Source organism: Mesoplodon mirus (assembly GCF_964341445.2).
Source record: "Mesoplodon mirus genome assembly, chromosome: 19".
NCBI classification, from domain to species: domain Eukaryota; kingdom Metazoa; phylum Chordata; class Mammalia; order Artiodactyla; family Ziphiidae; genus Mesoplodon; species Mesoplodon mirus.
In genome coordinates this window covers 51,554,333-51,581,694 of record NC_138995.1, presented here as the reverse complement: position 1 = coordinate 51,581,694, position 27,362 = coordinate 51,554,333, and the positions used below count along the sequence as shown (strand labels likewise).

The 27,362-nt window shown below is 53.1% G+C and overlaps 1 protein-coding gene across 13 annotated transcripts in view; it reads right to left on the bottom strand.

The window, feature by feature from the left end:
• SIPA1L3 (signal induced proliferation associated 1 like 3) overlaps positions 1–27,362 on the bottom strand; it is a 98,902-nt gene that overhangs the window by 31,280 nt on the left and 40,260 nt on the right. For 10 of the 13 annotated variants that reach the window (XM_082607045.1, XM_082607033.1, XM_082607039.1 and 7 more), the window contains exons 9-14: positions 25,941–26,192; positions 24,982–25,119; positions 21,341–21,397; positions 16,333–16,460; positions 11,009–11,127; positions 8,001–8,428 (exon numbers count right to left, since the gene is read on the bottom strand). In XM_082607045.1, coding sequence (XP_082463171.1) covers positions 8,001–8,428; positions 11,009–11,127; positions 16,333–16,460; positions 21,341–21,397; positions 24,982–25,119; positions 25,941–26,192 — 1,122 coding nt within the window. The remainder of the gene's footprint in view (positions 1–8,000; positions 8,429–11,008; positions 11,128–16,332; positions 16,461–21,340; positions 21,398–24,981; positions 25,120–25,940; positions 26,193–27,362) is intronic. The other 3 variants (XM_082607042.1, XM_082607043.1, XM_082607044.1) reach the window with 1 other exon arrangement.

Below are 27,362 nucleotides of genomic sequence, written 5' to 3'. Positions count from 1 at the left end.
CAGCAAATACCACCCGTTCTTCCACTGGACACTGTGACCATCTGGTTGAATGACAGCCACTGTGAGACTGTGAGGGGAGCCAGTCTATAGGCTGATGGAGGCAGAACAAAGAAAGGGAAAGAACCTGGGTTCTCGAGTCAATAAATTACCCAGTCGTGAGGCCCTTCCTACCTTGTGCCTTCACGTTCTGAGAGATAACAGACTTCCTCCAATTGAGCTGGGATTTCCTGTTGCTTGGAGGCAAAGGCATTCCCGTGACTGTCCCTGTTTTCAACCTCTACCAATCTCAGGAATGGATGGTGCCCCCCACACAGTAGGGCAACAAAAAACTATTCTGAATATGCTGTGCATCTTGACCCGGCCCTCTGAGGTGGGCACGCCTTCTCACATATCCCTTGGACCACGAGTACAAGGTGGAGTTCTTACCCCACCTGCCAATCACTTTCCTTCTGAAGCACCGGTGAGGCCAGGTGCCCTCCCTGGGCCTCAGCTTGAAAAACGAAGCAGCACCTCGTGGTGGATGAGAACATGGGCCATGCTGCTCCCCTGACACACTGTGCTCCTTGCTCGAGCTCTCTCCCCTCAGTGAGCCTCGGTTTCCTCCTCTGAGAATTGAGGCGATGACAGCACAAGATCATTACGTGCACAGTGCTTGGCACAGGCCCGGGCACCGAGGTGAGCTCCCCAAGCTGCAGATACACAGGGACGTGGTGCGTCCAGGGGCTAGAAGCCTGGGCTCTGGGCTCACCTAGGACTGGCGGGGGTGGGGGGCATCCTGCTCCGACCCCATCCTCACCCAGAGAGGCTGTGCGTTTATCTGTGTTGTATCTCAGGGGAGCAGTTAAGATTTTGTTGGAGTAAAAGGTTCTGTGGCTTACAAAAAAAAAGCTGAAAAACTGTAGGCTGGATGGAGAAATCGCATAGCTGCCTGGGCATGTGTGATGCTTTGGTCTACTTACCCCCGTGGGCGCTGATGGGTGGGCCCAGGGTGGGCAACAGGCACAAAGGGAGCTGTGCCCTTGCCTTTAGGAGGAAGAGCAGTGACGGAGCAGGTGGTAGTGATGGTGGTGACCGCGCTGAGCCTGTGAACACGGCCAGGCCCTGTTCTAAGCATCTCATAGGCATCACTTCATCTGGTTGCCCCAGCAACCCCATGAGGCAGGAACTACCACCCCCCGCAAGTTCCACGTGGGGAAACCAAGGCCCAGAGAGATTAAATAACTTGCCCCAAATAACATAGCTGGCCAGGGATAGAGCCAGGATACAAAGCCAGGCAGTGTGGCTCAAGAGACACTGCGTTTAACCACCAACCTGTACTTTCAATGACAACGGTAGTCATGATAAATACGTAATACATGAAAATAAAACCAAGCAGCAGCTGATATATTTGGACCAGCTATGTCTCAGGCCCCGTGCTAACTACGTTAAACACATGGTGTGGGTTCATCTTCGCAGCCTTGGACCACAGAGCCCATCTTCACCCCCATTTTACAGATGAGGAAACTGAACCTCAGAGGAATTAAGGAGCCTGGTGGAGATCACACAGTTGGTGAGTGGTGGAGCTGTGACCTGGACACAGGCAGCCAGAGGCCAGAGCCTGGGAGATAACACTGCTCACCCAGGTAACCCCAGGTGGGCCCCTATGGGGCCTTAACTGCTGGACTGATCTCGCCCTCTCTCCCAGGTGCCTGGCAGGGGCTTGAGAGTTGAATCAGTCCCTGCACGTGGCTGGAATTATCAGGCTCAGTGTAGGAACCATATGCAGCAACATTCTGCCCTGCGGCCTGTGAGCAAAAACAGTAGGTCTTCAGGAGGTGGAAGCAGAGATGACATGGGAGAAAAACTCACTGGCACAAAATCGACGTGGAATCCAACCACCACTGGCCACCTCCACCAACCACCATGCACCTGTGTCATCACAGCGGCGTCCTCCTGCCCTCGCCCCCAAACACAGCCAGAGGGAGGCTGTAACGCCTGAGTGCAACCACCGCCCTCCTCTGCTCAAGGTGAGTCAGAGCTCTCCCCTGGTCCACAAGGCCCCACCCCATCTGGGCCGACCCCTCTCTGCCCTCAGACCCTCCCACTCTGCCTCTCGCTCACTCTGCTCTGGCCACATGGAAGCTGTTCCCCAAACACACCAGAAACATTCCCACCTCAGGACCTTTGCACTCCTCCCTGCCCCAGCCCCAAGATCTCTGCAAGGTTCCCTCTTTCCCTTGAGTCCCTGGAGATGGCCTGCGTTCCTCTTCCCAAGCTGACTGTGACTCTCCGAGTAGGTCTGTTGTGTGACCCCGGCTTCCTAGCCAACAGAGGTGGGGTTGGCCCCAGTGGATGCCAAAGCCCTCACATCACCTTTCAGGGCTGTGCGCCCAGAAGGGTATCCCGGAGACCGCAGCCCCACCCGCGGAAGCGAGGCCACGTGCTTCCCGCCTGCCTGGGAACACCCGGCGGTGTCAGCGCCACATGGAGTGGAGAGCCTCTCCGTGCCTCTAAACAGCTCTTGACAAATTGCTCAGGAAGCCCAGGAAGCTTTGGAGTGTACGCTGCCTCGAGAGAGGGCGGGGTGGGGCAGGTGGCTGCCCTCCTGGGATCACTCAGCCCATCGCGATGCCCACAGCAGGCACTGGCGCCTGGCACTGTGCCTGGAAGCCGGGCTCCCATGACGAACGTCTCGGGGGAGAGTCTGTGAAGTCACTGGAATCATCACGGGCACAAGCTGCTACAGGCTGCGGTGGCTTCCACGGAGAGGGCTGGAGCGCAGGGAGGGAGTGGGTAGGGGGTTTGGGCATGGCAGGGCCCATCCCTTTCCTGGCAGTCCTCGTATTACGCTGGTGAACTCAATCACCTCCACCACTGAAACAGTCCACTTTCCCCTGAGTAGCCCAGAGTGATCTACTTAAAACATAAGTCAGATTATGTGCTCCCATGGCTCCCACGTTCCTCAGAATCAAATCCCAGTATCTGACCGTGGTTGGCAAGCCTGCCAGAGCTGGGCCCCTGCCCACCTGGCAAATCAGACCTCTTGCCTTCCTTTGGCCTGTCTGGCCACCAGAGCATTTCCAGAGCACTGCAAATGAGTTTACCTTCAGGGCCTCAGCATTTGCTATTTTCCCTGCCTGGATCACTTCCATGCTTCCTGCAAAATATCACCTCCTCCTAGAGGCCTTCTGGGACCTCTGCCTGGTTTGGTTTTCTCCCCAGACCTTATCTCCACCTGGCACATTAATATTACACGGTTGCTCAGTTGTCTGTCTGCCTCACTCTCTCTCCAGGAGAACATCAGCTCCACAAAAGAGGGCTCGACTTTGTCCCCTGCTGTATCGCCATGTTTGGAATGGTACCCGGCACACAGTGGATGCTTTGGTGTCAGTGAATGTGAGAATAACATTCTTCTCAGGCCTGCCCAGCCCTGCTCTCTTCTCTCTCAAGAATCTCAACATTCCCCATCTGCAGCAGCCTCCCGACACTGCAGCAGACACTGTCCTGGACCTTTGCCTCCCTCCCTCCTTAGGTCCTGGTGGTGCCACCTGCTGACACATCCACAGTTGCTCTGTCCTCTAGTCAAGGTCCCCTTCCTTCTCACTCACATCTTGGCCTCAGACCCATCCTTGAGACTTCTGCAATTGTGCCTCCAGCACCATCTTTCAAAACATCTATCTGCCTGCATTCTCCTTTCTGCTGAAGCCTTTCCTTGCTGCCCACAGCTCTTAGGATCAAATCCAGACTCTGTAATGTGGCTGACAGCGCCTTGCGTGATCTGGCCCCTGCCAACCTCCCATTAGCTGCCCCCCTCAATTTCTATACTTGAGCCAAGGGGCCTGTGTTCAGTGACCTGATGGCAACCACCCTCCTCCCCACCCCAGGGCCTTTGCACATGCTACTCCCTCTCATAGGGATGCCTTCTCCACACATCATCTTTCCTTTTTCTCTTTTAAAAAAAATTGTAAAATAGCCCACATAGAACAAAGTGTACAAAACATGTATGTACAATTTAACAAACACTTACAAAGCAAACACCCACATAACTGCATCAAGAGTATATCATCAGTCCCCCTGAAACCACTTCACCTGCTCCCTCCTCCTTATCCCTCTCATCTTTGGCAGAAATGATACCTCCTCAGGGAAATTATCCCTGCCCCCCAACCCCCCACCTAGATTAGACACCCCCTCCAGCCCCTGTACCACATCCACTCTCAGATCCCAGGAGGTCTCCCTTGAAGACTTTCCCCTAGCATAACTGATTCATTGCTTTTGTAATTATTTGCTTGCTGTCTCCCCTGGCACCCTGTCAGTGCCAGGACAGCCGGGGCCCTCTGTGGCAGAGGGGTGAACATACAGTAGGCGCCTGCTGTATGAATGAACACAAAGTGTTGGGCTACAAAGGGCCTGGAAGTAGACACAAGGGCAGCTATGGAGCGCCTGTGCCTCTCTTTGGGGAGCCAAGGCTGGGCAGCAGGTTGTCATTCCGGCTCGGCTCCAGGGAATGGATGGATGACAGCAGATGCACAGGGCTGCTGGGCTGCCCCGAGCAAGGGGCAGTGTGGCTAGGGGCAGGCAGAAGCATGTGTGGGCCCCTTGAGCACAGGTGCTCAGTGGCCTGCTGGGAACTTGTACCTACTGAGATGGGAAGATTCTGGGAGGACTGGCAGGGTGAGGTGGGACTTGCACATCTTCTCTGCCTAGAACACTCTGCCTTCCTAGTTGCTAGTAGCTTAGCCTCTTTCCTTCAGGAAAGCACCTCCCATACTGGGTCAGGCCCCTCCTTTGGGCTCCCATACCCTGAACGTTTCCCTCACCCTGGCCCTGACCACTATGGGCTGTCACTGTCTGGGGATGGATATGTCTCCCCCACTGACTTTGAGCCCTCACTAAGGCCCTGGCGCTATCCCTAAATAAAGTGCTGGTGCTCAGGTTCTTAGGTAAGACAGAGTCAGGCTTTTAGTTAGGGACAGTGTCACGGCCTTAGTTAGGGACAGATTCAGGGTCTTAGTTAGGGATAGGTTCAGGGCCTTGGTGGGGAAAAGCATCAGGCCCTTAGTTAGGGACAGCGTCAGGGCATTAGTGACAGGGTCAAGCTTTAGTTAGGGACAGCTCAGGCTGTTAGTTAGAAACAGCTCAGGTCCTTAGCTAGGGACAGCGTCAGGGCCTTAATGACAGCGTCAGGGCCTCCCTTACGGACAGCGTCAGAGTTTTAGTTAGGGACAGCTCAGGCTGTTAGGGACAGTGTCAGGGCCTTAGCTAGGGACATAGACATGGCCTTAGTTAGGGACAGTGACAGGGCCCCCATTTCACAGATGAGGAAACTGAGGCCCAGAGAGGTTCAGTAATTTGCCCAAGGCCACACAGCCAAGACAAGGCGGTGTGGGGTGGCACTCAAACCCCAGTGGGCTGACTCTGGAGTCCATGCTCTCATCTACCATGAACACGTTTGTTTCTTTGAATCAACTCATTTAATTTTCCTTAATTTGTCCAAGGCAATATCTGTAAAATCAGGGGATGGGTTGATAACACTTTTCCTAATATCCATTTAAAATAAAACATTTTCCTCCCCACACCACCCAAAGCACCTCAAGCACCCCATTTTGGGAAATGCTGCTTCATACTAAAGCCTGGTTGCCTAGGAGAAAACTTCAGGAAGCGGCTTTAATGAGTAGATAAGAATGATTTGCAATTAGCATCAATTGTCTGTATGCAAATTAAAGCTCCCAACCGCAGGGCTCTCTTTTGTAGCAGGTTCCTCTCCCATTTTATTCCCTTCATTTCTGGGTTCAGCAAATCGTTCTCTCAGACACAGAGTAATTTTATACCCACCCCCCTGCCTCATAGTCTACTCCCCAGCACCGTTGCCTTTATATCACAGACTCCAAAACCCTACAGCTACTGAGTTTTACTAACATGGGCCTGTGCCCAACACAGGGGCTACCACAGCCGGGACCTGGGACCCCCATAGCACCGAGGCCCTCTCGGTGGGCGCACTTTGACATCTGTCTCAGTGATGACCTGATTCTAGTCTGTCTCCCTCAACAGATGGTGGGTGAGGTGAGGGCTGGGGGCCTCGTCTGAATTTGCTCGTTACTTCTCCTTAGCTCTCAGCATAGTCCCTGGGACACAACAAATCCCTGAGAAATATTTGTGAATGAAATGAATGGATAAATAAATGAATGAAGGAGCTGTTCAAAAGAGTCCGTGAGTTCAAATGATTAACATCTATCTGTCTAGGGAGGCTGGCTCAGACAGAGACCTAACTCCCTGGAGCACCCTTTCTCTCCACCCCCACCCTTCTCCTGGCTCCTGACTCCAGGGGGACCAGGGCCGCAGTGAGGGAAAGCACTGACAGACGGACACTCTCAAATATCGTGGTTTCCAAGTCTGTCAGAGTGTAAGCAGCCCCTTGGTCTTAGAATCTAGTTACACTTTAACTTCTACAACAGCTAAACTCCCTTACGCTTCTGCATATTTTCCTTTCCAATCAACACCTGTCTCTCCGATATTGGCTTTCGAGTGTCAAGCAGCAGAACCTGAGTTTGGTAACAAGAGAACCGCTGCTAGGTCATGAGATCCTTTAAGGAGGTAGTGAGCAGTGTTCAAACGTTCTAAACAGAGTAGACTGGATAAAAGGGCTTTGCACGGTCAGGCTAAGAACTGCTAGGGAGATTTTTGCTTCACCTTTTTAAAATATATAGATATTTCTGTATAGTCAAAGACCCAGGTCCACTGTGGGTTGTGGTCAAGGAGGTCTGAGGCCACTGCCCGGGTGCACGTGTCCTGTGTGGAGAGAGGCGCTCAGGTCTGGGGACGGGCCAAAGTGTCAGGAAGCCAAGGGAGATGAAGACCCCTAATGGGGGTCCTGGACACGGGCTGGCCCCTGCTCAGGTGTGGTCAGGGAGGAGAAAGGAGGTGGTGGCCTCAGGGGTGCACACTGGGGACTGCAGCACAGTAATCCCTGCCTGGGGCCGCAGACCTCTGAGGGGGCCCCTGGACCGGGCTGAGTCCTGTGACGGCAGAACTTTTCCAGGAGGCAGTTCGTGGCTTTCATCACATGCGCAAAGTGTGTGTGGTCCAGACTCCAGGTTGTTGGTTAGTCAATGCCTGTTCGTTCTTACTTATTACCCTGTCTGCCTCTCTACCAGTGGTTCTCAAAGCGTGGTCCTGGGACCAGCAACATTAGCATCTACACGGAACTTTGTAAAAACGCATATTCTCAGGCCCCACCCAGTAGGTCAGGGGAATCTGTGTTGAACAGCCCTCCAGTGGACTGTCTGGAGACCACACTGCCCTTTCCTATGAAGGCTGGAAGGCTAACCCGTGATCTCCCAGACTTCCTTGTAGCTGAGATGGCCATGTGACACTGCCTGCTTAAGGGGGTTCTGGGAAAGCTTTTGCTTTCTCCACAGACATGGAGCTACACAGATGCTGCCGTCTTTCCTCTGTTCTCTGTCCCCATGTCCCCCAGGGGCACCACAGCCATCTGGAGACCAGGAAGTCACAGCCAGCATGAGGAGGGTGATGGAGCGGGAAGACACAGGCTGCTAGGCCTTGAGGCCCTCCCTGCTGCTGCACCAGCCCAGCTCTGCCCTCTCTGGACTTCCCAAAGGGGGACTATTAAACCTCTATTTGTTTAAGCCACTGTGGGTCAGGTTTCCTATTACCTCCAGACAAATGCACTCCTAACAGAAACAGTCTGTGGCTCCCAGAAAGTGTAAAAACTACTAGTCTCAGGAGAGAGAAAAGGAAAGAGACTGAGGGTCAGAGTGAACCAGAGAGAGACAGATGAGACAGACAGCCAGGGATTTACCTCCCTCTACTGATATCCTTAAAGGCCAATGGATGGCAGCAGGGGGTGGTCCACGAGTCTCCCAACTCTGTAAGCAAACTAAGGTGTGAGCATTCCCATCTGTGAGCATGTTTCTGGGGAGGGGAACACCACTGTCAGGACTGTGAGGGATGCAGAAGGTGGTCAGGGTCCCCCTGAAGGACTTGGACTAGATTCAGTGTCTTACCTGGACTGCCTCGGTGGGTCGCGGCTGCCCCCAGCCAGGCCTGTAGGGGTGCTGGAGCCGGAGGAGTACAGCTTCTGTCGGTAGCCCTTGTTCTGGCCAGTGACCCCAGGGGCGGGCGAGACCTCCCGACGCCGGTCTGTATGGTGGGACCGCCCGGCAGCCTCGTGCCCGCCTCCACAGAGGCCCATACTTCCCGGGGGCTTGTGTGGCTTGGCTGGCCGAGACGTCTTGGCCAGGGACAAGCAGCTGGGGCTAGAGGTGTAGAGGGTGGTGTCAATGCCACTGTCACTGGAGCCGCCCTTGGAGAGAGGGTCTTGCTCCGGCTCCAGTGGGTCCAGGGGATCGAACCAGCGATCGTCACTGTGGCTGCTGGATGCGTTGCTGGAGAGGGTATTGCTGCTGGAATGACTGGAGTACTGAGGCTCTCCCTGGAAGGCAGGAGAAGTGTGTCATTCCTAGACTCTGGGTGGGGGGGTGGGCGGCAAACTTCCTTCTCTGGGTCCTCCCCACCCCTAAGTGTGAACCCTGGAGCCAGACAGCTTCGAACTCTGGCTCCCCAACTTACTGGCCTTGTTATCTTGGGCAACTGATTGAACTTCCCTGTGCCTCAGTTTCCACATCTGTAAAATGGGTTGATAATAACCCTGCCCCATGAGGTTGATCAGAGGGATAAATGACAGCACATATGCAACATGCTGCCCACAGCTTAAGCTGAACACATCTGAAACTGAGCTCCTGGCCTTCCCTCCTGAATTCGCCTCTTGCCTGTCTCATAATGGCATCTCCATCCTTTCAGCTGCTCCACCCAAGAGCCGTGGAGTCACTCGATGCTGCTTTTGCTCTCACACCCATATCTAGTCCAACAGCAAATCCTGTCACCTGAATCTTCGGAAAAGATCCAAACCTGCCACTTCTCCTCCCTCTGTGGCTCCCCACTGGTCCTGTCCACCACTGCCTCCTGCTGGACCATGGCAGGAGCCTCCTCCTTGGTCTCCCAACTCCCTGTCCCTGTGTCCCCTCACCCCTGGCCCCCAAGTTGTTCCCTACACGCAGCCAGAGACAGGCTGTGAACACTTGCGTCAGTTCATGTCCTTTCCCTGCTCACTCAGGGGAAAAGCAAGAGTCCTCACCATGGCCTCTGAGGCCCTGTGTGATCTGGTTCCAGGTTCTGGTCTCTAACTTTATATCCCGCCTCCCTCTTGATCACTCTCCTCCGGCCACACTGGCCTTCTCACTGTTCCCCGAGTATGCCAGGCACACTGCCCCCTCAGGGCCTCTGTACTTGCTGTTCCCTCTGCCTACGACGCTCTTCCCTCAGATATTTTCATGGGTTGCTCCTTACTTCATTCAAGATTTTGCTTAAAGGTTACCTCCTCAAAGGCCTTCTCTGACCACCTCATCCTAAAGTAGCTGTGCTTGACACTCTTTTCCCTTAACTGTACTTTGTTTTTCTTTCACAGCAAGAATTGGTTCTTACCATTAAATTATGAAATCTGTTTCTTTGCTTACTGCTTGTTGCCCCCACTGGGATGCCAACTTTGTGAGCACAGGGGTGCATCTGCCCTCTTCAACACTGTGGTCCCAATGCCTGGCACATTGTACGGGCTCATCAAACACCCACTGAATGAACAGATGTGAAGAGACTTCCAAGTGCTCACCAAAACTATCTCCTTCTCCTGGGCACACAGGACTACATTTCCCAGTTCCTCCTGCAGTGACCTGTGGCCACGTGATAAGAGTCCTGGCCAGTGCAATATAGGTAAAAGTGATTTATGTCGGGGCTCCCCTGGTGGCACAGTGGTTAAGAATCCGCCTGCCGATGCAGCAGACACGGGTTCGAGCCCTGGTCCGGGAAGATCCCACATGCCACGGAGCAACGAAGCCCGTGCGCCACAACTACTGAGCCCGTGTGCCTAGAGCCTGAGCTCTGCAACAAGAGAATCCACCTCAAGGAATGAGGAGCCTGCGCGCAGCAACGAAGACCCAACACAGCCAGAAAAAAAAAGTGATTTATGCCATTTCCAGGTCTGAGCCACAAAAACCTTCCCTCTCCCTCCTACCCTCATCTGCTGCAAAGAGGCAGGGACCCAGGGGAGGGCTCTGAGGCCCTGAGGGACAGCTGCAAGAGGGAGGGAGCCTGGGTTCCTGAATCACCATGTGGAAAGCTGCTCACCGAGTACCCACACTGAATTGTTATTTGAAAGAATAAACTTCTATTGTGTGAGGTCACTGAGGTTTGGGGGCTGTCTGTTACAGCAGTTAACCTACTGCTATAGATTGAATAGTCTGTGTTCCCCCAATATTCATAGGCTGAATCCTAATCTCCAGTGGGATGGTATCAGGAGGGAGGGCCTTTGGGAAGTGATCAGGTTATGAGGGTAGAGCCCCCATGAATGAGATTATAAAACCGCTATATATTTTCACATATTTATCCTATATATGTTTATATATTCCTCATGAATGGGGTTATAAAATCAATATAGGTATTTATATCCTTATAAAAGAGAGCTCAGAAAGCTCCCTTCACACATGAGGTGGAGGGAAGGCCGTCTGTGAACCAGGAGGCAGGCTCTCACCAGACACTGAATCTCCCTGCGCCTTGATCTTGGACTTCCCAGCCTCCAGAACTGTAAGAAATAAATTTCTGTTGTTTATCAAGCACCCAGTCTGTGGTATTTTTCTTATAGCAGCCCGAGCTGGTGAAGACACGTACCACAACTGTGGTAATGAGGAAACTGTGGCTTCAGGGGGTGAAGGTATTTGCTCAAGATGACGTGGATGGCAGGGGCTGGAGCCAAGATGTGCACCTGGCTGGGTCTAACTCCAGACCAGGCATCTTGCCCCTCTGCTGGAGCGGAAGGGGGCAGAGGTGGAGCATGTGCTCATGTGTGCTGCTCAGAGGCCCACACCCAGGTGAAGCCGCCCAGCCCTAGGCAGTCAGGGCGGGTAAGGCGGCCAGCTCCCACAGCCCTGGCTCCCCGGGGTCGGCAGGCGGGGCCCAGACTCACCTTGGAATGCCTGTTGGGGGAATCTTTGCCTGCTGTGTCCTGCCTGGAGGTGTGCTTGCTCCCGCTGCTTCCAGCCATGGCCGAGAGCCGGGCCTGGGCGGGCACATGCCACAAAGGCTCTGCATTAAGATAGGAGACACACCAGTGGTCAGAGGTGACTCAGGCTCTGGCCCAAGTTCACCCAAAGTATCTGGTCCTTCATGTGGTTGGATGGTCCCACCCCTCTGCCAGCTTGTCTGCTCAGCTCACACACGGCCATGACCCCCATCAACTCATGTCTCGGGGTCTAACAACACTCAGTAACAGAATATTTACTGAGGACCTACTGTGTGCCAGGCACCATTCTAGTGCTTGACATGCATTAACTTCGCGAAGCCTTCCAACAGTCCTCCATCCACAAAGGAGCTTGAGCACGTTTTCATCCTTACTGGCCATTTGGATTTTCTATTTTGTAAATTACTTGCTCATATCCTTTACCCATTTTTCTACGGGATTGACTGTCTTTTGGTGAATAAGGTTCTTTATATAACCAAGGTCGCATTCCTTTGTTGCTTTTTTTGGTTAAATTAAAGTGGAATCATAATACGCATTGTCTCACGACTTGATTTCTTAACTTTACAAATAAATAATACACTTGCTTTTTGCTCTGTACTTTCAAAATACATCTTCACATAAGTTAACGGACCATGAAGTTATCTTATTTTTAATAGCTGCACAGTATTCCATCATGTGAATGGACATCAATTATTTAACCTGCTGATGGACATTGAGGTTATTTTCGATTTTTCTTAACGTTCTGGTGGCCTTCCCTCTACACCCAACTTTGAGCAAGTGTGGAATTATGTTTGGGACAGAATTCTATAAGTGGAATGGCTGGTCCAAAGGTGAAACAGGTTTAAAATCATGATGGCTGATGTGGGTGTAAATTAGTCTAACTTCCCAAGGCTAGCCAATGTGCCTGAATGGAGCATCGGATCTTAAAAAAACACACAACCCCAGTGGAGGGCTAGTTAATATCTATCAAACTTGCAAACGCACTAACAGAGGACCCAAACCCAGGCGGTCTAACACCAGAGCCCACAATTTTGATCAGTGCTGAATAATCATAATAACGATAATTATTATGAAGCACACGTCTGTATGAGGTACTACTATAAATGCTTTGCACGCATTACCTTGCTACATCCTCCCAATGATACTGTGAGGTGGATATTAGTACCAGTTTAATAGATGAAGGAGAACATCAAGACTTAGAGAGGTTAAGTAACTGGTCCAAGGTCACAAAGTCAGAAAGAGCTTCGGACCTGTGCTCTCAACCCCTGTACCCTCTCTGTGCTTCCCCAACAATGACAACTCCAGTGACAGTGCAGAGTGAGTGCTCGAGAAGCAGAAGTCGTCACTCCCTTCGTGATGGGCTGGGTCCTGTGCCGAGGGCTGGGCAGGTGTGATCTCACTGGACCCCGAAACCACCCTGCAAGGAAAGACACTTAAGGTGTCCGCCACAGCAGAGGGACCTGAGGCTGGGAGAGATGAGGTCACCGCCAAGGTCACACAGCTGACTCAGGACTTCTCACTAGGCCTGTCAGAGGCTGAGTTCACAACCATACACACTGCTGCCCCCAGTGAAGCCCCAGAGGGCTCTGGGCCCATGTTCCTGCTGGGGAAGGTGGGCCTGGGGGGCCAGGCACGGCACTCAGGGACATGGCAGAGAGCAGCTTGGCTGGACATTGCCGAGGGTGTCACTGCCCGCGTGGCTTTCATTTTGGAACCATGGTCATGGGAGTGGGCAGGCTGGCCACTTTGTCCACCTCCTTTACCTCCACAGATGCTTTTCCTCCCTGGAAGCATCCGACACGCCCAAGCGGCTCTGGTCCCCTGGGAAGTGGGCAGACCATGCCAGGAGACCACATTTCTGCAGAGAGCCAAGCCCATGGCAGTCACACCCAGCCTTCTCTACCACCTATGACACCAGTGGCTCCCACACTTCTATCTCTGGCTGGACCTCTCCCCATAACTTCAGACTTGTATATATGGCTCCCTCACACGCCTCCACTGGGTGTCCGCTGGGCACCTCCCACTGGACACGGCCAAAGCCAACTCCTTATCTGCCCCCAAACCTGTGTCTCTCATCATCTCCATCCTTTCAGCTGCTCGGGTCAGAAACTGGTTATCATCCTTGAGCATCAGGACCTTCTAACTTTACCTCCAAAGGACCATATCCAGAACCTGCCCATCTCTCCCCCGCCACTGGCCCCACCCTGCAAGAATCTGTAGCTAGAGGGACCCTGTGAACACCCGAGTCAGATCCCACCCCTCCTGTGCTCAGAAGAACTGAGTCCCGTGGTTCTGAGTGAAGGACAGAGTCCCCAGCATGCTGTCCCCGTCACCTCCCTGGCCTCATCTCTCACTTCTCCAGCCACGCGGCCTCTTTCCTGTTCAACCAACACCACACCCCCTGCTGGCTCAGGGTCTTCAACCAGCTCCCTTTCCCTGGAATGTTCTCCTCCCAGTTCGCTCCTCTGCATTCTTCTAGCCTCGCCTGAAATGTGATTTGCTCAGAGACACCCTCCCCACCAGACCCCACCAAGCTCTCTCTAGGCACTGTGTTTGTTTCCACTTAATACTCAGCATTATTAGTGAGTATTTATTACTCGGTACTCCTGCTACTGCCCGTCTCTCCCACCGTCAGCTCCAAGAAGGCAGGGGACACGTCTGTCTGGCTCACACTGTATCCCTGGCACCCAGCCTGGCACATATCATTGGTGACGTGTTGAATGAATGGAGGGATGAAGGGCTAGGTTCCTGCCCCTCCTTGGCCGCCCCAGTGTCCCCTTTGCCCCTAGCCCTGCCCTTAGCAGGCCCTGATCCTGGGCCCTTCACTGGCCCTCTGAACTGGGCCCCAGTGACCTTCTGGCGCTCCTGCTTCACTCTTGACACACCTGGATGCGTGACAGACAGGGACGTGGCTGTGAGAGATGTGCTGAAAACACGGCCTGGGGCAGCTGGTGGCTCTGGGGTCACCTTCCTAACCTGGTTGCGCTGAGGCTTGAGAAACGCTCACTCCGTGGGTGAGGGACTGTGGTGGTGTCTGTGGGTGATGAGGGTTAAGGAGGGTTCTAGAACCAATAGGTCTTGGTCCACATCTCAGCGATGCTACTCACCAGCAGGGACCTCTGACAAGGGACAACCTTTCTGTGCCTCATCTTCCTCGTTTCTAAAACAGGGCAGTCACGGCACCCAATCTGTCGTGCTCCTGAGATGATGAAACAGGCGGGAGTGTTCAGCACCGGAAACCACACTGCTGTCATTGTAGTCACGGTCATCCGACCAGGGCCGGGCACATCCCCACGGCCATCGTGGCACCTGATTCCCCCACCCGGGTCTTGAATGCCGTCTAAGCTTTATGACAACTCCTAGACACAGACTGCCCTGATTTGTGTGTGTGCAGGGAGGGGTTAGTCAACTTATAACAAGGTCTCAAGGAAGTGAGAGGGGAGACGAGCTCTAGGGGACAGAAGAGGAAAGAAAGAGGGACCACGGTGAGCTTCTGTGACTCCTTATCTGGGGCCCATGGTGAATGCTGGAAAAATTTCCTTCTTATTTTACACTTTGGAGTAATGACATTGCCAGGCAACGCGTTTCTCTTCTTCTCAACTGGGGGAGGGTGGGGGGAAAAGAATCTGCCTGTGCTGGAGCAAAGATCACAGACTGCGGGCAGGATCAAGCGTGCTGAGTAGAGGAGTGAACCCGTGTCTGCAGGCCCCGGAAGCAGCAGCAGTGGGGGACGGTGGGGGGCTGGGGCGATCTGCTTGCCTGCAGTCCAACCATTGTCCCTGGTTTAAGAGAACCATGGGGCGGCGGTGCTGAGGAATTCTCCAGGCCACTAATCCTGGGGCAGGCAACCTCTCCCCTGCCCCACAGTGCCCGGGGGGAGCCGGTGATGTGCTGCCATGGTCCTCCCCGCCGAGAGCTGCCTGGATACCATCGAACACCCGCTGCGTGGACATCTCCATCTCCTGCCCCTCTGATGTCAGCGCTCTCTGACACTTCACTGATTTTCTTTCTTTTGAACCCACCCATCATCTGCTGGTTCTCACACTTCAAAGGGGCTACAACTTTGTTATGAGGAATCATGTTTAAGATATTCATCTAAGTAGTACGTGCCCATGATTAATACTTATACACAGAAGAATAAACAGATGAGAAGATGCTCAGTCTCATCAGGCATCAGAAGAATGCAAATTAAAAACACAACATGATACTACTACGTGCCCACTAGGAAGGCTGAAATGAAAAGGCTGGTGAGGACTGGAGCAAACAGAACTCTCTCTGTCGTTGGTGGGAGTGGTAAATGGTTTGGCAGTCTCTTATAAAGTTAAACGCATGACCCAGCAATTCCACTCCTAGGTATATTCCCTGCAGAAATGTGAGTATGTGTTCATCAAAAGACAGGTATGAGGATATTCCTGGCAGCACTATTCTAAGCAGCCCTGAACTGGAAACAATCCAAATGTCCCTCAATGTTAGACTCGAGTAAGAAATTGTGGGTCATTCAGACAATGGATATGCTACACAGAAATGGCGCGGCTACCACAACCACGTGGCCGACCCTTACCAACACAATACTGAGCAACAGAAGCCACACACACACACACACACACACACACACACACACACACACACACACACACACACACACACACAGTGCATCCAGTGGGAGTCTACATTCCATATGCGTGAAGTTCAAAACCAGGCAAGATTAAGTCTGGTTGTGGGAAGCAAGACAGGGGTGGCCTTTGGGGATACTGATTGGGAGGGGCTGGGGCCTTCCAGGAGGCTGGCCACGTCTGTCTCTTGTCCTGGGTGTGGAACACGGGCGCGTTCACTTTGTGATATCACACGAGATGCTCCAGATTTGGGCTCGTTTCTCAGCACAGCAGTCGAGAAGCAACACTGGAAGCTTTATGTAACGAGCAGCCTCAGAACACTGCAGGCTCTGTTCCCGAGGGCACCACTTCCAGTCCTTCTCAACGACTTCCCCTGGTGGTCCCCACCTCCAAGTCGCACACACAGCTGTGCCCTGGCTCCTGACCGACAGTGTCGGCAGACCCCGTCTGCTGATGCCCTGCCCGGATGGAGATGGATCTGGCTCACTGGTCCCTGCCGCTCTCCCGGGTGACCTCTCTAATCTTACGTGTGGCACTTACAGCTTTCTTTTGTGTTTTATCCATCACTGACAGGAGGAGGGGTGTCACCTGTCACGCTGTGACTAAGAGGTCGTGCAGGGTGAGGCCAGGGGCACAGCTGGCCTGGGGAGCCCTTACCTGGCTTCTGGCGCTCCATGGTGCTCTCCTGGCTGGTCAGGCCGCCTGAGGAGGACTCGCCGCTGGACGTCCCATCGTGGCTGAAGTGGGGATCAAAAGACAGCAGTGGGTGTGGGGCGGCTGTGTACCTGCAGGGGAGTGAGAGGACCAAACACAGGTTGAAGGGCTGGTGTGCCAAAACCACTGAGACTTCCTCGATGTGGGGTTTTAAATACACGGGAGGCTCCGCGTGGAGGGGAGGCTAGGTGAGGAAGCCTGGAAACGTGCTATTAACTGAGGGTCGGGAGTGAGTTCTGTGCGGGAAGCATGCCAGGGAGCCGGTGGTGGCAGGGTGTGTGGGGCCAGGTGGGGTCCTCAAGGAAGGAGGGGGCGGAAGCCACCTGGGCAACAGCCCTACCCAGAGGCTCCTCCGGGGTCCCGTTTCTTGGCTGCGAAACGGGGTGGGCTGTCATCAGCAGCCCCCGCCCCCAGGCCTGTCTCGGGCTCCCTTTCTCTCTGGTGGAGGAAGGCAGGATAAGGCAGCGTTTGTAGGTACAGGAGGCCTGGAACCTGGCGGCCTGGGGATCAAGCCTCCCCTCAGCCTCTCGCCCAGCCAGGTACAGTCACTTCCTTGCCCTGAGCCTCAGTTTCCCTAGTTGTCAAGAGGCAACTGCAGTAGATCCTTCCTTGCAGGACTGAATGTCGTCCTGTGTGTCCAGAGCTTAGCCTGATGCTGACAGGCCGGAACTGTGTGTGTCTCTCTGGTGGAGGAAAGAGCTGCAGAGGAGAAGCTGCGGGCTCAGGCTTCAGAACAAGGCAGGTCTGGGCTCAACCCCAGCTCCATCCCCTACTAGCTGCGTGACCTTGGTCGGGCAAGTGCTCATCAGTTTGAGCTGCCGTTTTCCTGTCTGAAGAATGACATTTTCTGCTTCACAGGGTTGTGGAGGAATGAAATAACAAAGTTGTCTCCTAGACAGAGATTCTCTTGGAGGCTGGCCCTGCACACCCGCAGACAAGGGCTGAGATTTAACAGAGGGATTGGCCAAAGGTTCTCTGTGGCCTCAGGTCCCACAGACATTCTCTATGAACCCGGAGTGAATCCTGTGGGTGCCTCCCAACGTCCATTCCGCCTCAGATCAGAGCCAGTCATGGCGGAAACCTTCTCCCTGCCTGGGGTTGGTTAGGGACAGGCACATGAGATGTGAGACGATGTGAGTTATTAAGACTCCCATGAAATACTTCTGGCTCTTCACCTGGCAAGCACATGGCAGGACCACACTTCCTAGCCCCTTGAGACTGGCTGGCTGGGACTGTGTGACTAGTTCTCGCCAGTGAGCTGTGAGGCAGCCTGCATCCTGAGAGGTCCAACCAGTGGTGGACCTGCAGTGTGGGCACAAAATAAACCTTCGCTGACTTTGGTCACTGCAATTTTCAGGCATCTGTTACCCAGCATAACCTGACTGAAATGGGGGAAGTCTGCTGAGGAGCTTTGGGGAAAAGTCTCCTTGCTCCGAAGGGAGCTGGCATGGAAAGATGGCCTCTCTTCTTCACCAGGTGTTGCTGGGTTCAGATACAACACCATGAGCCGCTGTCACCCTCTCCCAACCAGCCTGAGAACAAGGCCAATGCTGAGCGTGGAAGGGAGTAGGCACCGGGCCCTTGATGAGGTTGTCGAGATGCTGGATTAACCCTCCCTGGAGCCTGCTCTACCTCTGAACCTTCTTTGCTGTGAGATAACACAGTCCTACAGCATTCTGAGTCAGCCAAGTTTTGGCTACTTGCCACCAGAAACGTTCCATTGACATAAGCCCTGGACTTTGCAGGAGTCACTGAGCCTCCATTAATCAAGCTGATATTGTGATTCCCCATTTGGCTCCTGTGCCTATACTTGCAACTTGAGAAGATGATAAACCAGGACCCCCCAAAATCCAAAAGAGGAGTTAACTGACTTCTCCAGGGTCACCCTGCCAGCCCCAAGCCAGGGCTGTCTCTGTAGAGAGCAACTCTAAACCCCTGGCTTCAACACCTCCAGGGCAGCAGAGGGGTGCTGCAGAGGTGCACTGGACTTCCTGATTTCTCGTCTTTACTCACCTGCCAAGAAAATACATATTATCCCCGCTTCTCCAGGCCTTGAACTCTAATGCCTCCAGGAAAAAAAGAGTCAAAACAATAAAAAAGCATAGGCAGTCTTCAGCTTAGCAGCCAGCCAACCTCCTGGTAAAATGTGGCTCCAGCACAGCTGGAAACTGAAGTGTTGATGTGTTTATTCCATTTTCTCAAAATGTCCGTATCGAATTCTGAGTATTAAAGGAAGACGGCAGTGGCTGGGATCAGCCAAAGGAAAGCGGAAGGTCCAAGTGGCAGATGCTGCAGGCTGCTCCCTCAATGTCTACTCTCTGCTTCCACCTTGGTAACGGAATCCCAACTGTACTGGGGGCAGCAATGTGATCGGTAAACAAACTACATTTCCCAGGCTCCCTTGCAGTCCTGGCCAATGAGATAAGAGTACTGCACGTGACTCCCAGGCAATCTCTGGAAGTGTGCGGTGGGTGCCTTTACCTCATTATCTCCTTAAGGCTGAGCAGCCACCTTAAGACCAGTAGGCCACAGGCCAAGGGTGGGAGAACATCGGCGAGGAGGAGCAGCCAAACCCAATCCCAACTTTTTTTTTTTTTTGGCTGCACTGCATGGCTTATGGGATCTTAGTTCCCCGGCCAGGGATTGAACCTGGGCCCTGGCAGTGAAAGCGCCGCATCCTAACCACTGGACCGCCGGAGGAGTCCCCTGATGGACTGTCTTTAGCTGGATATATGTTACCAGCTTAATCTCTCAGCTAACTGTCCCCAGTCAAGACAACCTGTACTTTGTCCATTTATGTAATTCTCTCACTAAAAAGCCTTCTTATTATCCCAATGCAAACTGACTGACCTACGCTGACCATTCTTTAGGTGCTGAATATGTCCTATTTGGGGCCATTTCTATCATTACCACATCCTGGTCAAGCTGATTGGAAACTGGAACATTCCAGAATCTCACCATGCATAGCTCTGGGCAAAACTTCCCAGAAGCAGGTTTGGGCTGCCAGGATCTTGGCTTTGAACTTCCCACTCTGCCATATAGGAAAGTACCAAGATGGAATTGAACTCCTGAGGGCAGGGCTCCAGGCCTGGATGGAACAGTGGATGGGTGCATTACAGGAGGACTAGGTAAAGGGTGGAGGGACGATGCAGCCACTGCTGGCTGCCACCTGGGTCGGCATCATCTTCTTTGCCTTCTTTGCCTCTGCTGGTGGAGTCCAGATTCTGCTCTTGCGGCCATCCCTCTGCCACGCAACTTGTGTAAATCCTGATGGTTTAAGACGGTCATGGGGTTCCAATGTGACCTTGCCAGGGGTTAGTTCAGGGGTGGGCAAGTGACCGAGTTCCTTTACTGTTAGAAACAGAGAGAAGCTCTTCCTTCTTTTTCTGCAGGGCACCGGTTTTGCTTGGAGCCACAGTAGCCCTCGTGGGTCATGAACGGAGCCAGGTCCCTGAGGGTGACCCTGTACAATTAACCAGCCCTAGACCCACCCCACCTCTGGACTTATTACGTGATGATGATAAATCCCCCTGACGCTCATGCCTTCTTGAGTTAGGTTTTTTGTCTGAAGTCAAATGCCGCCTAACTGATATACCACTCTTTATGGAACTGGCAGAGAAAAACAAAGAAAAAAAAAAAAGCCAGCCAGGTGGCCTAATGAGCAAATGTCTGGGGTCCACGCCATTCCTGCAGGGTGCTGAGCTGGGTACACAATTCTGTTCTAGCGCTCTGTACTGAGTTTGGAGGTTTGCTCATGTTGCACACGAGAGTGGCAAACTCCTGAGGACGGGGCCCGCATCTGCAGCTGCCGGCACAGCCCTGCAGGCAGCAGTAACAGTCAGAACCCTCACAGGGCACTTACTGTGTGCCGGGCTCAGTCCTAAGTGCTCGAGGGAGGTTCCCTCCTAGAATGTTCTCAATACTGCTCAGAGGCAGACTTTTTTTTTTAACAGCTAATTTTTCTTTTTTTCTTTTCTTTTTTTTGGGCCTTGCTGTGTGGCATGAGGGATCCTAGTTCCCTGACCAGGGATGGAACTTGTGCCCCCTGCAGTGGAAGTGCAGAGCCCTAACCATTGGACCGCCAGGGAATTACCAAGGCCAGACGTTTTACATGTGAGCAAACTGAGGGGCAGAGAGGTGAAGCCCACTCTCACATGGCTGATGAGGTGCAGGCCATCTTGCCCTCCTGTCTCAGTAAATCTAAAATGGGCCATGGGACAGGTTCTGTCTAAGAGGGCCTTCGAGCTCCTAAAAGCCTGATGAATTCGGCAAGTTGCAGGCCCGCTGGAGAAGACAGCAGGAGACACAGGAGTCCTGAGGGGGGAATGTCCGTGGCTGGGCTGGAATGTCTGGCTTGGGTCACAAAGGCTCCAGGATGTCAACTGTGCAGCAGGAAAAGGGGAAAGGAGCTGAGGCCAAAGGCCACTGGGGCAGCCTGACTTGTTCCCGGGCCTCTTATCGCCGGCTGGTGACTGGCCATGAGACACAGTTTTGGGGGTTTAGGGGCTGAGGTGTGCTAGGAATGGTTGGCAAAATTTGGAACCTAGCTGTTGACAGAGATAAAAACTGCTGAGACCTAGGTCACAGAGAGCCGAGTCAGGCTCCATTGGTGCCCTGGGAAGAAAGGGGTGGGCTGGGAAGAGCTGGAATCCAAGGGAAAGGGGAGAGTTTTTCACTTGCCAATGCCAGAAAGCCTGAAACACAAAATCACAGCCATCAGTGTCACTGTGGGGTGGGGACTCCAGTAGGGACCAGGCATGTCACCCTGATTTGGAGGATGCGCTCAGAGTCTCGTGGGCAGGCAGGACAGCTCTGGGTCAGAGTCGGTCCCTTGGAATCACACAGGCCTGGGTTCCTGGAAAAGTGATCTTGGCCAACCTTGGCCAAGTGGATTCACCTTGTTGAGCCTCAGTTTTCCCCCTCCCTCTGTAAAATGGGACACACTACCCACCTCATGGAATTGCTGGAAGCACTCGTTGAGATCATGCGTATAGCTCCGTGGAACAGTCTAGAGATTACAGAAATAGACCCACACAAATGTGCCCAATTAATTTCCCCTTCCAATGAATTTTTGCTTTAAGAAGCAAAAGCAATACACTGGAGGAGGGAGAGCCTTTTCCATAAATGGTACTGGACATCGGCAGGCAAAAAAAGGAACCTCAACCTAAACCTTTCACCTTAGGCAAAAACTAGCTTTGAAAAACTCAAAGTGGATCATGGACTTAAATGTAAAATAGAAAACAATTAAAACTTCTAGGAAGGGAATTCCCTGGTGGTCCAGTGGTTGGGATTCCATGCTTCCATTGCAGGGGGCATGGGTTTGATCCCTGGTCGGGGAACTAAGATCCCACATGCTGCACAGCATGGCAAAAAAAAAAAAGGGAAAAACTTCTAGGAAAAAAAAATCTTCAGGACTCAGGACTAGGCAGAGCTCTAAGATTTAACACCAGAAGCATATGATCCATAAAAGGAAAACAATGATAATTTGGAGCTCGTCAAAATTAAAAACTTTTGTGAAAGACCCTGTTATGAAGATGAAAAGACAAACTAATGACTGGGAGAAAATATTTGCAAACCACAAAGCTAACAAAGGACTTGTATCTAGAATATATAAACATTGAAAAACAAAGATGTTCAACATCATTAGCTGTTAGAGAAATGCAAATTAAAACCACAGTGAGGGCTTCCCAGGTGGCACAGTGGTTAAGAATCTGCCTGCCAATGCAGGGGACACGGGTTCGAGCCCGGGTCCGGGAAGATGCCACGTGCTGCGAAGCAACTAAGCCCGTGCACCACAACTACTGAGTCTGTGCTCTAGAGCCCGCGAGCCACAACTACTGAGCCCGCGTGCCACAACTACTGAAGCCTGTGCGCCTAGAGCCCGTGCTCTGCAACAAGAGAAGCCAATGCAATGAGCAGCCCGCGCACTGCAACGAAGACTAGCCCCCACTCACTGCAACTACAGAAAGACCACGCTCAGCAATGAAGACCCGTCGCAGCCAAAAACAAAACAAACAAACAAACAAAACCCCACAATGAGATATCATCACACACCTATGAGAATAGCTGAAACGAAAAACGGTGATGACACCAGAGAGCGACAAGGATGTGGAGAAACCGGATGACTCATACCTTGCCAGTGGGAATGGACAATGGTACAACCACTCTGGAAAATAGTTTGGCAGCTTTTTTTAAAACTAAAAATGGACTTACCACAAAGTAAGCAATTGTATTCTCTTTTCTTCCTAAACACTTCTCTACACATAATACGAATGGTCAGCATACCCCTTCACAGAAATAACGATGTTCTCAGCTCCTTGAGTAAACAGCACTCTTAGAAACATCTCTCCCCCATGACCCGGAGCTTTACTGAGGTGTAACTGACAAATAAAACTGTAATATATTTAAAGTGTACAAAATAATGATTTATGTATACATTGTGAAATGATTACCACAATTGAGTTAACACATCTATCATCTCACATAGTTATCTTTTTTTGGGAGAGAATGCTTAAGATCTACTCTCTTAGCAGATTTTAAGTGTACAGTACAGAATTATTAACTACAGCCACCATGCTACACATTAAATCCTCAGAACCTATCCATCTCATAACCCAAAGTTTGTGCCCTTTGACCAACATCGCTCCATTTCCCCCACCCCCAGGCGACCACCATTCTACTCTGTTTCTTTGAGTTCAACTTTTTTTTCCCTCCTGCATTCCACTCCATTCTGCTTACTCACGTCTGTAGCCTTTGCTCTGTCTGGAATGACCTTCTCCCTCTTCTCTGCAGCAAACTCCTACTAATTTCTCAAAGCCTTATTCAAATGCCACTTCCTCCTGGCAGCCAGCCTAGACCTGACGCTGGGCTGAGTTCCCTCCTCTGAGGCCTGAGTCTATTAGAGCTCTCATCAGAGTGCACATCCCTTCTAAGACCCTCTCTCCACCACAGCAGCACTGACAACAGGAACCCCTGGGGTAAGTGAGTATCTCAAATATTTCTCCTGGCACCTGGCACATGGAAGGCTCTGGGGATCCTTTGCTGATGAAAGCTGAATGGTGGCCACTAGAAGATGAAAGACTGAGTATGTTTCCCCCAGTTTTACAACAGAGGCTTAGAATCAAACGATGTTTAGTGTGGTGGCTCTCAAAGTGTGTTCCCTGGACTAGCAGCCTTGGTATCGCATGCTCTACCCCAGTCCTACCAAGCTGGAAACTCAGGGGTAACAAGCCCTCCCTCCGGGTGATTCTGAAGCTCGCTATTTAAACAAACTCACTCACTCAATCCATCTTTCATCAAATATATACCAAGGATCTACCATGTGACAGACCCTGTGCTGTGTGATGGTAATAATATTATACAAAACGACCTGGAAAGGTATTTTATCTTGGAGAGCAGGCTTGTTCGTGCACACACGCATGAGTATGTATGCACATGTGTGTGTGCACACACGCTTAACTGGGCTAACAGAACGGAGAGTGCTCAAGGCCATGGTCAGGAAATACACATGAGCGAAGGGCACAGGGGCAGCATGTCACCTAGTGTGGGGGGAGGTACAGGGAAGCCTTCCTGGAGGAGGAGCATCAGCACTCACATTGGACAAATGGTGTCTGTGGAGTGGGTGGGGGTGAAGATCATGAAGAATTTCCATGGGGAGGATTCTGAAATGCACACAGCCTGCCTAGGAAATCAGAAGTAGCCAGGGCAGCTGATGTGCAGGACACCGCACAAGGCTGGAGAGGCGGGTGCGTCCCGGTGGCCAGAGTGAGGCATGGAGGCTGTGTCCTGAGGGCTCTGGGACACAAGGAGGGTTTGGAGTAGGGGACAGACATGGCCAGATATGCAAAGACCCCCCAGTTACTGAGTGGGGGGTGGACCAGAGGAGGTGGCACAGAGGCTGGGGGCTCAGGGAGGTGGCCAGGGTGGGGCACTGGGGAAAGGAGGAGAGGGCGGAGATGCTCAGGAGGTTGAAGGGGTGGACCGCAGTAGAGGGGAGCGGGGGAAGGGAGACATCCAGGATGAGGTGCATGGCTCTGGCCTGAAGACAGGGGAGTGGTGGGGCTGCCCCTCAGACAGGGACCCTGGAGGAGGAAGGTTACAGGGCACCAGGGCTGAAGGCTGCTGGAGAGCAAGCCAGAGAGCTTGGGTTTATCCCGAGGGCGCTGGGGAGCCAGGGAGGAGCTGGGAAGATCCCTCAGGCTGCCAGACTGGGGAAGGGGACAGGACTGAAGCCCGACAGGCCATGAAAACTGGGTAATGCTGGTGGCCTGGGGCTGGGGAGCACAGGCTGGAGTCAGACGAATGGTTGTTCTGGAAAGCTCCTGCTCTTGCTCGGACAAGTGATTCAGGTGTCAGGAAAATGGCAACCGAAATGCTGCTGCAAGGACAGGCACGGCAAGTCCTGGACAGGCTGGCTTGGCCCTACATCTTAACACACACAGCCCACCCTCCTGGAGGTCCTCTGATGACCTTCAGGGATCCAGAAGCCCCATAAAATGGCAAATAAACTTGTGGGGTAAGTGCATATCCTGAGGAAGAAGGATTCTGGCTTTCACCAGATTCCTTAACTGAAAAGAGTGAAGAGACTCTGACCTTTCTGGGGATGGCTTGTATCTTGCGTAGGTGGCCGAGCCGGGGGTGGAGAAGCTCCCAGAAGGCTGTCGGTAGGGAGGGACTTTGTCGACCCCTGCTGGTGATGCTGTGTAAGGGGTTTCTGGGAAGCTGACGGGCCTGGAACAGAGATAGGAGGCAGGAAGGCAGTGGGGGTGAGCGGGGAGGATACCCCTGCCCTCCGAGGAGGGACAGCCAGACCTCTCCCTCAGGCCCAACCACATCCCATCTGATTTACCTGCTATCCTCCCATGGGGACAGAGAGAGGGCTGCTGAGCAAAGGGCAGCAGGAAGCCAGGGCACCCCTTGCCTGCCTTCCCACTGCGGCTGAGCCTGCCCCTCAGCTTCTGTGGCCTGATGGGGCTCTGATGGGGCTGCGAAGACCGTTCCCGCCCACGCCTGGGACAAGACGCTCCTCTGCAAGGTGGATTCCTTCACTACTTGGAAAATTTTCTTTATCTTTTAATATGTAATATATTCAAAAGCTTTTATCTTTAAGGTATATGCCGTCATAATAAAACAAACTCCCTGAAGCTACCACCCAACCCAAGAGCTGGAGTGGCGGCAATACCTGTCCACTGGTGGGTTCCTCCCCTCCCCACTTCCCTGCCAGAAGGAATCACTATCCTAAATTTTGTGCTTATCAGTCTTTTGACCTTTTAAAAAAATATATAGTTTTAATCATATACAGTAGGATGGATTTCCAACCTCAGACCCTGAGCTCCCCAGCCCTGGGCCCTCACACAAGAGGCTCATAAGGCAAGCTTAAGGGAAGGAGGAAGCGGGGGGCATATAAGCACAAGAAGAAAAGGAGGAAGACTGAGGAGAGGAAGAGACTGGACAGCAGGGGAAGGAGAGAGAAAAGGGCAAAGGGCGGCTGCAGACAGGAGGGAGGTGCGGGCTGGGCTGGTGCCCCGGGTGGGTGCGGGGGGAGTCCTTACCTCTTGCTGTGCAGGGGCTGGGACTCCCGGAAGGGGACCATGGGGGTCTGCTTCGGGGGCCGGCTCAGGGACTGGGCGTGCCCGGGGGCGGTGGGAGTGGCCCACTTGGAGGCTGGAAGAGAGTTGTGGGACGCGGGTCCGCTCCATTGCCAGGGAGCGTTGCTGCGGTAGGGGGGCCGGCCCCCCGCGACCAGGCTCTCCAGGTCCGTCTTGGGCTCCGAGGTATTCATGTCGTAGGTCTCTGGCCACCCCCTGGGAAGAAAAACTGCGTTACTCAGACAGGCCCCGGCCCACCAGCGCGCACGCTTGCTGAGCATCGCAGCAGCACTGGCTGGGCTTTCCCACCCAATCTGAACGGACACGGCCTATTTTAAAAGCCCAGTAGGTACCCTTTAAACTGGTCTGACATGTAGCAGCTTGGAGGCCTCAACCGGGACAGGGCCCAACAATGTGGCTCCAACGCTTGGCGCTCTCTACCTCATCTCCTCTCCCCTCCTCTTCCTCTCTCCTCGTCTCCCCCTTCCTCTCCCTTCTCCCTGACCCAGGCCTTGGGTCGGCCAGTGTCCTCCATGGGCTGGCTCGGCCCCCCTTGGTGGTTCTCGGGGCCAGGAAGGCGGATGCCCTCAGAATCAAAGGACAGTATCTGCCTTGTTCCAAAGAAGCTCAAAGGCAGCTGGAAGAGGAGCAGGTGACCTACTTTGCAGGGTGGTTAAAAAAAAAAAAAAAAAGCCACGAAATCCAGAACCTTGAAATAGATGCAGAACGGCCTGTGAATTCCCCCAGACCAGGCTGGCACACATGCACCGCAGCGTTCCTGGGCTCTAGGTGGGGAGATCCGCATGCTGGGCTGGCATCTCCACCACTGCTGCAGTGCAGCACGGGAGGGGGCTCTGAGCCCGAGAAGGGGGCCCTGAGCCCAAGGAGGGGGCCGTGCTCACAAAATCCACCTCCCAGCAACTATGGGAGCTGAGCTCAGAGGAGCCCTTGGCCTGGAAGTTCTCCTGCCCACACTGAGCCGATCCTCTGTGGTTCTCCTGAGTCCCCTGGAGCCTGGGGAACTTTCAGGGCATCCAGCAAAAGATCTGGTGGACTTGGTGGCTGGGAGCCTGTGGGCCCAGGTCATGCCTGCTAAGGAGTCATTAAAAGGTGACCTGAGGATGTGCTCTGGCACCTGGGCCAGACACACAGTGCCACTCAGTAGCACTAGTCGGAGCTGAGCTGACGTTCTGTAGTTCCTTCCAGAAGACGCTCTGGATTAGCAGGTGCCCGTGCCTCACAAGGTACCAGGTAAGGAATGACAACATACAAATGTCTACCAGAACCCACAGATACGCCAGGCCTGAGCAGAGGTGGAGGGGGTACCATCGTGGCCCCAGGCAGTGCACACCTGCTACTCCTGCCTGCTCAGCTTCTACACCCCTT